The 12,330-nt window shown below is 42.2% G+C and overlaps 1 protein-coding gene across 4 annotated transcripts in view; it reads right to left on the reverse strand.

Annotated features, from left to right (window-relative positions):
• Positions 1-8,661, reverse strand: part of NPAS3 (neuronal PAS domain protein 3) — a 613,262-nt gene extending 604,601 nt beyond the window's left edge. For all 4 annotated transcript variants that reach the window (XM_017820487.1, XM_017820490.1, XM_017820489.1 and 1 more), the window contains exon 1: positions 8,423-8,661. In XM_017820487.1, coding sequence (XP_017675976.1) covers positions 8,423-8,472 — 50 coding nt within the window. In that variant the 5' untranslated portion in view covers positions 8,473-8,661. The remainder of the gene's footprint in view (positions 1-8,422) is intronic.
• Positions 8,662-12,330: the final 3,669 nt, after the last annotated feature.

The raw sequence follows: 12,330 nt of genomic DNA on the forward strand, positions 1-12,330 counted from the left end.
CGCACACTTGTGTATACATACAGATACATAATGAGGGATTTAATTTCCATTAGTCCATCTGAACGCAAAGCACCACCATCTTAAGATTCAATCTTAGTTTTCCCATTCGAGAAAAGAAAATGTTAGAACTAATTTTATGAGAAAAGAAAAATCAAAACTGCTATCCACAAAGATTCCTGAGATTCTTATGAACAGACTGTTTAAATGAAGAGCACTTTAATCAGTAGAGGAATCCTCACGTTTCTAATGTCTTGCTGTGCATTCTGCAGGTTATAGTAGCAGCTGGTAGAGGTCATATATCTTTTGTGAGCATCCCAAAAAGGCTCACTGCCAGACTGTTAAATTATGAATAAGCAATGAACAAAAGAATGCAGATACGGTGGTGACAAGATAATCCAAGCAAATTTATCTATGACAAATTTCACAGGATTAACAAATTACATTTACACAGAACAATAAAAACGTGCAAAAAAAAAAAGAGATGAGCCTACTTTTCCGTCACAGCATTAGAGGGAAAAAAAAAATCTCCATTCCAGTACACGTATTTACATTTAACTTTATCTAAAGTAAGACATTTATAGCTTGCTGAAGATGAGCAACTAGCATTACTTCCTTTCAAGCAAATACATATACTGTGTCTAACATAAAATGTATAGCTGCACTTTGCAGTATGCGTGCATACAAGTCAGTGAAAAATCCTTTAAAGTTTTCCTCATAATTAGTAATAAGCAGAATAAATATTGAAGAATTGTAATTTTGCTTTTCAGGTGGAATACTTTGTCATTCTCTGTCATTTGAAACACACTTTTCCCCTTAATCAGTTTGGGTTTTGTTCCTGTTTGAATTGAACAAATATTGTAGTATATGATAATTGCCACAAGAAACAAGTAAGTCATGAATAGGACTTAAATACCTCCTTTTGCACTAGTACCATAACAAACAATTTTAAAAAACATCCCTCTTAAAAGAATTCTAAATCCATAATCTAAGTCCTGGCTCTTCCTAAAGATGCACATTCAGTATGTGAAATTATTTTTGGGGAAAGAAAAGGGGATTTGCAATGTTCACTACATCCTGTGGTCTCCTGTTCTGGTTTTTGGAAGGGATACAACAACAACATTTGAAATATTACCCTCAAAAAGCATGGAATAACAGTTTTGAAATCACAATTCTGTAGAGAAGCATTTTTCTTCCTGTCAAGAAAGGAATAAAAGGAAAGAAAGCATCCCTTAGTTTGGAAATTTGAGTGTAAGTAGAGTGATTGATAAAAGTAACAGCATATATGTTTGAAAGATCTGGAATCTGATGTATCTTTTCTATCATGCTTCTCATATGAAGCCTATTTTCTGTCACTTCCACTTATTTCTTTTTGTTTAACACAAAACAGTTGTTCAGTAAAAATAGATCTTGAATAAAAATGGGTCTTCTGAAATCATATATATCATTTATGTATCAAATATATGTTCTTGTTACAGAGCACTGCCTACAAACAGAAAACCTCACTATTAAAGTGAACATCCAATTAATTAAGATACTTTAGTAAACTACTTGGATCCTGCAAACACTGCTACTTGAGTACCATTTATCTAGCTCATTCAGCCAATGACAAAAATTACTGTACTTTTGATTTTTCACAAGAAATGCAAGTTTTGCTGTAAAACTGAACAGCAGATCAGAAAGAATAAATGAATTAGGCCAAAGCATTTGTTTCTCTTTTTATGTTCATCTTCCATTTGGTACTTACCAAGAGAAAGCAGTTTTGTTTTTTTAAATTGCAGTTCTTTTCGAAAACCTCTTGTATATACTGTTAGTAATTTATGCAAACGTGAAGCAAACGTGCCAATCCTACATCTAACTATAGTCAGACAAATAAAATCAGCTACCTTTTTTTTCAGCAGTAAAGGTTGAAGGATAAGCACCTCTTCCCTTTTTTTAATATTTTTTTCCCTTTTTAATCCTGCTGCCAGCACTGTACAGATTCAGTCACTCAGTTCTTTTTATTGACCTCAACCTTGATCTGTGAAGACTGCCCACTTACATTTTTTTCCCACAAAGTAACAAATTCTGCCTCACACCATCTCTAAGAAAAAACAGCTCTCTAACAAACATTCTCCTAAAACTTGGTGTCTTATGTTTTTGCTAAATCAGTTACAGCTTTGGCACCTAACTCATATAAGCCTAGGCTCTGAGTAAACTGATTGTAAATGTGAATTTGCATATGATTTTCCAACATGATATGTAAGCAAGAGGAAAAAAATCTCCACTCTGCCCCCCAAACATAATATATAAATATATCTGTTCTGTGCCTAAATTTGAGCAAAACTATAACGCTTAGGATTTCATCTAAAATGACTGTTAAAAGACTATTCACTACACAATAAAATTCAGTTTAAAACAATGCAATGTGTAATGAATGTAATGAAGCCTGTTCTAAATTCCTGTTGGAGACAAAATTCCCAGGCAAGTATTTTAAAGGGGGCTTATAGGATTTAGGTGCCTATATTTCACTGAAATGCAGTATGTGTTGAATGCCTAAATCCAATAGGCTCTTCAGAAAATCCAAGCCCCTGGGACATTATTGTAGATAACGTATATACATATTATTCAGACTATATCCCCTATGTTCAGTATATACATATGTAAACCTAACATGCCTGCAGGTAATGGAACAGTACTTTTCCACTTAAATTATTTAACGTAAGTGTTGAACTTCTATTATATATCAAGCTAACAGCTAATTTTAAATTGCAATCAAGCCATTCTCTGAAAGCACTTTATTTCAGTGGAGGTTTTGCCTGTAAAAGAAATGTAAATCCGTCTAATGAAGGCAGTGTAATCTTTGAATACACAGTCAAAATAGGGGCTGGAATTTTATTCCTAGTGCTAACATTGACATCTTTTGCCACTTCTGCTAGTTCTCAAGAATCTTTTGTGTGTAACTATCTCATCAGTAAATGTGTAGAACAGTGTTTTCAGACTTTTCAAAGCATGCTAAGCTATATAAAGAAACATATCTACAGAAATACTCATTATTAATATTAAAGTCTTCAGACACTGGAGGACATTAGCAAGAAGTTCTCCAGAACAGACAAATGACAAGACAAAACTGAAGAGTGAAAGTCCAAAATGCAACATATAAGAAAGGCTGGGAAAAATATCCTGTAACAAATCTTAAAACTCTGCTTTCAATAATCTGTTTCAAATTCTTGCTTACATATCACTTGTTCTCTAACGTGTCTGGCTCTCGCCTGCATGCAGAGTCCCGGGTGAGGGCTGGCATAACTCTCAGTATCTAGCTGCAGCAGGCTGAGATCAGGATCTCCTTGAAAACCACTCCATTTTTATTTGAGAATCTCAAGACTTTCGCGTTTTATAATAACGCACAGATGCAAAGTTCACTCCTCCCGCTATGTACATTTATCATTGTGATCTCTTTGAGAACAAATTCACATCTATTAAATTATATGTTTAAAATACTTTTACCCTTGCTTGTGATTGTCTGTAGTACACTTTAATTGTCTACATAATTTCATTTGGGACTTTTCTAAAGATTAAGGTACAACTTGAACTCAATATTGCCCCAAAGACAGAGTCCAGTTCTGGCAAGCTACAAACAGAAATACTATCCTACCCTTACCATACCTTCTTTGTCCTATGTAATATGCTTCTGTAGCATACAAAATTAATGAATATTTGTACTACTCAAAGTCCTGTTCAAATGAATGGCACAACGGTCCTATTCATTTGCTTAGGACTTTGTGTATTGCAAAATCACTGCTCCAGCTACTCACAGAACAATGCTCTAGTCATATAAGACGTGGCAGCAATCATTATATTCTTACTATGGCACATTTTCTTATGCAGCAAAATACAATATTATTACAAATTATCCTTATTATGCAAAGTCCTATTAAACAAAGTCACACACCTCATTTGCACTAATGGGACTTTGTATGTTAAAGATAACATACAGTAGCCTTATAAATATTACATACAAAGAAATTTCCTCTGCTGAAAAAACTGCAGTTCTTTTGAAATTAATTTTCAAAACATTTCCTCTCATGGTCGTAAATCTTTGGCAGCTTCTTTAAAAAAAAACAAACAAACCCAAACATTAAGCATAAGCGAACAAATCAACCAATGAAACAAACTACTAGGGTGAAAATTCAGTCTTGGCTATGTACTTTAAAAGTATCTTATGTTTAAAATATATAGACAAATTTCCAGGGTGACATCCTGCACAACAACTTTGCTTGATTCATTTTGAAACAACGTGACTATGCTGAAATCTCATCTCAGAAGATGAGGTGCTTTTACACCTGCATGAGCTACTAGTGACAATAATATAAAATTAATCTGATGCACTGACTGAATGTAAGGTTTATTCACATGAGATGAGATTACAACAGTAAATTCTAAAAAAACAGTTACTTAGTTGCTGTCAAATGAAATTCTGCCATGTTGGTAAAATGGCTTCATTCTACTGACCTCAGTGGAAGAAGAATCATCCCCAAAATGTTAATAAAATGGTAACAGTTAGTTTTCATGATCAGTACCAGTTATTATTCCAGAATACATTTTCCAATAAGGAGGTTATTGTTATAAAAATCACTTTATGAAACGAACATTTTTTTAACACTTTACATTTTAGGAAGGATGCTGATGACACTAATGCCTAGAATGTCAATTTTCAACAACTGTTTTACATCACTCTTGCAGTAAAATTCCCGCCTAGGCTGGCAACTTCTGTGCCAAGTTTCAAAAAAATGTGATTTGAAATTGCCAGTATATTAGACTCTGAAATTCAAGTGAGATGCTAATAAAAAGAGATGGATGCTGACAATATATGCTGATATTCTCTTAAAAATACCTGTGGCTCTGGATGTTGTATTAATCTGTTAACAAAATTCTCTAAATATTTATAACTTATTTATAATACAGCTTTAGAATATAATGCCATTAAATTGGTAGAAACAAGCTAGCTGGGTGTAACTTGTAAGAAAAAACCAGTTGTGCTGTAAAGAATGTAGAAACAGTGCGGCAGACAAAACCTTGTTATTCAGAATCCCATTAGTTTCTGAAAATACGTAATATAACTTTTGTTGATCAATACTCTCATGTAAGCTCTAAATAATATATGATTCCAGTGGAGAAAAATGCAGCAAATCAAATATGGTGGGAGAATGTTTCAAATTATGAAGAGTAGTATGACTGCTAATCCATAAATCAGAAATCAGACCGATTGTTGTAATGTGGGAGGGCTCTATTTAATAAAGGTCATTATAACTCCTGGCTCTAGAGCTATAAGATCTAATATCCTCTCTGGTAGCTCTATGATATGCCCATGCATTACTGTTCTTGTTGACAGTCTGTTGCCTTGGAAATATTTCATTATTTCAGTTTTTCCATTTGTAGACCCTTGGCCTTGTGATATGAAGGCCACCCTATTTCATATTTTCGATTATCATTTAAGCAATCTTCTGGAGCTATTTATATAAAAGCAAGTGTTAGACAATGCATATCATCATTTATCACTGCTATGTTTAAGCTCATGTTCTAGAAAAAAATGCCAAAATAAAGATTTTTTTTCTCTTTCACTTTAAACACATAGCACTCTAATATTAAGATATGTTTACAAATCAATGCTGGCATATCATATGCATGACACTTCTGTCTATTTAATTTTCTTGAGTGTATATCCACACAATTTCTTTTAAGCTTAGAGTTTAAAATAAAATCAAACAAGTGTGTGTAAGTTTTCATATATTCTTTTAAAAACCTAAACAGGTGAAAAGAGTTTTAAAACAATTTGTGTGCCTGGTTACATCAGAGACTACTACTTTTTACATGTGTTTTGTAATCACTAACCTCTTGCTTGAAAAAATGTAAGACAATCTACTTAAATACTGTGGTAGTGAAGACTGAAAAAGAATGTACACAAAGTTCGCATACAGGATTCTTAATTTTGAGAACTAGTTTACTGAACTAGTAGCTAAGAAGAGACTGCAAAACCCCTTCAGTAACTGACATGCTCCTGTATTTCAAATAGCTTGGTTTACACAGCTGAAAGGATGTGTACAAAGACAGCTAAAATAGTTACACGCAAGACTTCAGGAGCACATTACATAACTTTTGAAAAATGTACATGGGTACCTGTTTTTGAAGCATTGATCCATCTTCTCCAAAAGTTTTTTAAGGAACAAATAGATTGCCATTATTTCTGCTACAAAAGATGTCATCAATTTCTACATGCAATACTTATCACTAAACTGTCCAGAGCACTGTAAAGATCACAAAGTGAACCCTAAGGGCAAAAAACAACTTCTTGGACACTAGCCCAAGTTTATGGCTATTAGTGTTCTAGGAATTTAGACTACTTTTTTCCCCGGAAATGATTACACCTCCCACTCCCTACAGGGAAAAACTACTCCAATCCAACCTTTAAAATGACAGCATCAGAGCTGAACAAGAAGATGCTATTAAAGGGCATTAAATTAAATACAGTATATCCTCCTACAACTTCAATCAGAATTTCAGACCAAGTGTTATTTAGTTCAGCTCTCAAGTGGAGCAGAATAACAAATCGCGCACTTTGATTTACCTTCTCCGAATGCCAAATGGAGACAGGTGATAAAGAAAGCACTCATGCACAGGCTATGAAGTTTCCCCTAGAAATTAATTCTATCTCCAAGATTCCTATCTCAGAGAAATTCCCAAAATGGCACACAAATATGCTTCTGCTGGAGAGATTACTGAAGCTATCCTGGCAAATACACTTAGCACTAATATAGTACCATTCTCAGAAAGAAGACAGCAGAATTGTGTGTCGGAAGGAGGGGGCAGAGGGACTGGACTTATTCATATGAATTGTTTTTCCAACAAAGAACTCTGCAGGAGAAAAACATACTGCTTTAAGTGTTATTAACACACTAGAAACACCTTTGCAGCCACTGGCATGAAGATTTTAACAAAATAAATTTATAGTTGACGATGGCAATCTGTAATTGTCATTGAATTCTGAAGATGCACTGTTTTCCCACTACATCTATCTCCGAATTTTGCTACATATCAATGTAGCCTTGTCAGAGTGCAACAGTTAATACTAATGCATCTAACACAACCACACTAACACTTCCGTGGTAAATATGAAAGGTATGGGTTTTTATACTGGGCAGACTGCTTTCTTAGGAGAAATGACACAGATATTTAGACAAAATCTGCGTGATTTGGAAGCTGTACTAGAAATGTTGATCATCCTAAAAAATGTAAGTATGAAATTAAGGCCAAAGTATTTTTATTTAAATATTTTTCAGACTTACTTGTGCTGTGAAATATAAAGCGTCTAACACATGATCCAGCTACTTTTAAAGGCTGTCTAAATGTTAATTTCCATTTTTACAACTAGCCAGGAACCTTCCTCACCCCTCACCCTCAAGTTCACTTGTAACGCTGAAGGGGGCGGGAGGGAAAGAGCCCACCCCAAAACCTCTGGCTGTTCTCCTTCTGGGCATACATCTCGTCGCAGTGTCGCAATGGAGCTTTGAATACTTTTGTAAGAATGACAAAGTAACATCACATGAACTTGTACTCTTGTCTCCTACCAGTCACTTCTAGAAAGATTCACTTTACTAGAACAAATCCGCTACGGGCAATTCGTGTCACCAGCAGAGCAGATTAATCGCAAGCACTCTCCACCAACAAAAGTACATGGGGCAGGCGGCGGACCGGGAACCAAAAGAGGGGTAGCGCGATCCCCCCGCCTCCCTCCTCGGACCCCGCGCACCGCCTCCCCCCGTCCCGCCCGCCCGCGCACCGGCTCCGCTCTGCCCACCCCGGGGGGCGCCAGCATCCGCGGCCCTCCCGGCGGCGGCGGGGCGGGGGGGCCCGGCCGGGCAGCTCCGCGGGCGCAGCTGGCGGCGCGCCCCCCCTGCTCCGGCCTAGCCGCGCTGGAACCGCACCGGCGGGGCCGGCCCCTCCGCCCGGAACGCCGGGCCTGGCGCGGCGCCCCGGGGCCGCAGAGCGGCGGGGGCCGCTCGGGGGGGCCTCCCGCCCCCGCATACACACACACACACACAGACACACACACACACACAGACACGTCCGCTTCGCAACGCGCCCCGCCAAGCACCGGCTCCGGCAGCCGCGGCGGTGCGGCCACCGGAGCGGGGCCGCTGCTGCGCGGCTTGTTCTGAGTGTGTGTGTGTGTGTGTGTGCCTGTGTGTGTGCGTGCGGCTGGCGGTGCGCACTAGGAGGAACTCACGGTGCCCGGCTGTGCGAGCAGCGGGTGCCGGCGGCAGGTCCCCCCACCCCGGCATGGCAGCCAGCCCCGGCCCCCGGCGGCGGCGGCTCGGCCCGGCCCGGCGCTGCTGCGGCTGCTGCTGCTGCTGCTGCTGCTGCAGGTTCAATAAAGAGAAAGTGTTACCGTTCTCGCCTGGAAGGATCCTGCTGAAAGCTTGGCTTGGTGGGCGCCATCTTCCTGGGATTTTTTTTTTTTTTCTCCTCTCTCCCTTACTTTTCCCCCTCCTGATGTTGGTGTGTGTTGTGTGTCTAGCAGCAGCAGCGGCGGCAGCAATGGCCCCGGTTAGCCAGACAGGCTAAGGAAAAGTACTGAGGCCAAAGCATCGCGGGCTCCCACTCCTCCGCGCAGTCCTGGTGCAGGTTGCTTGCTCGCTTGCTTGCTAGCGCTGCTGCTGCCGCTGCCGCCGTCCATAAGCCGCGGAGCGGAGGGAGCCGGGGCCCCGCCGGCCCCAGAGACATGCCCAGCGCAGGCAGCGGCGGCGGCCGGCGGCGGCGGCGGGAAGCGCGAGCCGCGGCGTAGCCCCGGCGGGCAGCCCGGCCGCTGGCATCGCCCGGCAGGTGCGGCACGCACACACACACACACACACACACGCACACACACACACACACACACACACACACACACACACGCGCACACACACACGCGCACACACACACGCGCACACACACACTCACACACACACACGCGCACACACACACACACACACAAACACGCACGCACTCGCACACGCACTCCCGCACACACACACGCCCGCGCCCGCGGGCCGGGCTACGCGGGGTGCCAGGCCATGGGGCTAGCGGGGCGGGGGCGGGGGAGAGAAGGAGGGGTGTCAGGGATCTCCAGGCTTGACCACTGTGAAAGTATTTCTGGGCATTTTCCAGCTGCTTTCCCAGCTCCGCTCCCGCTCTGCGTGCAGGGGACACAGCCTCCGCTGCCGGCGCAACAACGCCACTCAGTTGCAGTTTCGCACACTTTCTTCCTCTGGAGTCTGGGCTCCAGCAGGGAAGAGAAGTAGAGGGAGACAGGGACTCTCTCTGAAACTCCGCGGGCGCAGAAGGGCGGCGGGTACACAACGGGCGCAGGCAGCGTGTCCCCCGTGGGCTTCCCACGGCGGAGGACAGGATGGGATGGGAGCCGCGGGGCGGGGGGTGCGCGCTCCCTGCGACCCCCAGAGCCGTACCAGAGGTGCCCGGCGCCAGCCCGGACGGGCCAGGCCCGGGGAAACCCCACGCACCCCCCAGGCACCTCCGAGAATGTGCCCGCACGTCCAGAGAGTGGGCATCGGGTAGTGGCGGGCTAAAAAGGCGTAATGCTGGAAACGTGAACTGAGAGTGATGACTCGCTTTGTTGGTAAAGGGTGTAGCACTTCACGCTGTTTTATTGAGGATTATGAAATTAATTATTAAATAAAGGAGCGGGGAAAAGAAACCGCTACCATAATTGTTCCTTGCAGGACATCGAGAGAAACCGAGCGCTGATAGCTCTTACAGGAGAAATCACTCTTTCACTAAAAGCTTTCCATCTCCAAGGTAACTTTGTGGCTGCTCTGCTGCTGCCTTGGAAGTACAGCTGCCCGGGCCTGATCCTGCTCCCTGGGAAAATCCGGAGGGCTTCCTTGGGGAAAGGAGCAAGCCCCGAATGTCGGGAGCATTTATTCAGGAGAAGCGTTTCCGCGACAACTCCAAAAGTTTCTGTAGGGGAGGGGGAAGAGGGGGGGAGGGGGAAGAGAGGGGGAGGGGGGGGCGGATGTCTAAGAGCGCGCACGAACCGCAGGGCAGAGCCAAGGAGAATAAGTTAGCAAAAGACCTGGAAGTTTGGCTGCGGGGCGCCGCGCGCGCACCGGGGGCCGGGGGGTTCCTTCCCGCGGGAGGCAACCGGGCCGGCGGGACTTCGCGCGCGGCGGCGCGGGCCGCCCTCGAGCCCGGGCAGGGACACGCGGACGCCGTTCGGAGGCAGCGCCGCGCGCTCGCGCCGCTACGCACGTGCGCAGCCGGCGGCGGGACGGCGGGCGCCGGGGCTCGGGAGCCGCGACCCCGCGGCGGCGGCGGGACCTCGGGGCGGGCAGGGCAGGACAGAGCCGCCGGGGCGGCGGGAGACACCGGGGGTGCAAGGTGGATGCGAAGGACTGCGGAGAGGGGGTGTCTGCAAAGCAGCAGATGCCGTTCGCGGCCGACAATCCTGCCTCCTCGCCTCCGAAAGGGGAAAAAGAAGTTAACAGGTGTCTCCTCGGCTGTGGCAATAGACTAAGGAGGTGCCGGTGTCTGCTGTATTTTTAGCGTTTTCAGAAAGCACGGAAGAAAATCGTTCGACGTAAACCACGCTGTTTTGTCGATAGTATATAGTCAAAATTTGGGAAAAGCGCGTAATTGTTTCTCCTTGTTAGCTTAGTGTGCGAGACATCCAGACTCGTCTGGATTCCTAGTGGTCAAAGTACTTGAATATCTGCTAAGCACTATTTGGATTAGAGGTGTTAGTAGTTTGTCAGAGAAGTATTACTTTTATAACTTCTTCCTGATTACAGACTAGCATAACCAAACTAAAAAGTACTAAAAAATTGCTGCCTTGTCTATATAATTCTGTTTAAGTCTCCAGAGGTCTCTTTCATTTGTCTAAAAGCCAATCTGACATTTCTGACCCTTGACTTCCCCACTTCACAGACTAAACTATTGTGATTGCTGCCTGTACTTCCTCGTTAAAGTGTTCGTCAGTTTCCATTGTAAGTTAAATATTTTATAAGTGACAAAAATCATACAGAAACCATGAAAAGAAATAAACTTTAATCTGTTCTTTATATCTTTCACATTCAATTTCTTTTTTTTTTTTTTTTTTTTTTTTTTTTTTTTTTTTTTTTTAGTATATGAAAGCTTGCTGTGTTTGCTTGAGCAAAACAAGACTCCTACTTAGTTTCAAATGTTTCTCAGCTAAGAACATGCTTAGGCATCATAAGGGATTATTTCAGGAGCATCAGCTCCCTATTACTTTTCATTTAATAAAACCTACAAAAGTTACTACCAAACGTTTTCTATCATAGGCTTCGAAACTATAGGAAGCAACACAAAGTTGCTGAACAACAAAACAGGCAATGGTCGATTGCCTAAATCTGGTTCCTAGACCAATTAATTTTGAAGTATTATGCTGAAATTTCCTATTTTTTTTCTTTTACATCATAGAGATACTTTGTTTGGACACTTGGGATTACACAGCATTTTTCTCGGTATTTAATTTAATGTAATAGTGGAAAGTAAGATACTCAAGACAGTGCCATTTTTATTGCATTTAGAGAAATGTAAATGTTTTGTTCCGATTTCAGTAGATCTGTTGTCATCTACTTTGTTTGAAAATTCAGCTTCCGTTATAAGCTTATGATAGAGCAAACTAACAGATTCAGACTTCAGATTTTGGCTCACAGAAACACAAAGAAATGCCAGGTAATTAATTAAGCTTCATGTTAGTATCAGCACATATAGATGAATTGTTAGGGGGAATGGGGAAGGTCTTTAAACTTCATTATGACTTACTGCCAACTTTCTACGCTTTGCTTCCTAAAGGCGCTCTCTGTGAATTTCCTGCATTTGCATTAGAATGCATTTAAGATGAAAAAATAGCAGTGCTGAGTATACTTAGGGTTTCTTGTTATATTTCCCTGTAGTAACAGGTGACATGATAATACTGTTAAAACTACAATGTGGAATTGCAAGTGTGTAACCCCAAGTGAAAATTGTTCTCTTTCTTGGTTGAAAGAAAATTATCAATCAGCATACCATGATCAATTATCCCCCTGGCTGCCACACACTGGGATTTGCACAAGGCATTGACATTGAGAAATTCCTCTTTAGAAAGGATGAGCGGACGGGATCCCAAACTTTGGAGCAGCCAAGCTAAGATGCCGGGGTCTCACTTTTTTTTTCTTTTTTTTTTTTCTATTGTTGCTTTCCAGCTCATCCAAGACAAAACTAGGAGATTGTGTTTACTTCTCAGTGCATTTTAAAAGATGCTGTATTTTTAAAAAGAAGAAAAAAGAAAAAAAAAAA

This window comes from Lepidothrix coronata, unplaced genomic scaffold, assembly GCF_001604755.1.
Source record: "Lepidothrix coronata isolate B3197 unplaced genomic scaffold, Lepidothrix_coronata-1.0 Scaffold83, whole genome shotgun sequence".
Lineage (NCBI taxonomy): Eukaryota > Metazoa > Chordata > Aves > Passeriformes > Pipridae > Lepidothrix > Lepidothrix coronata.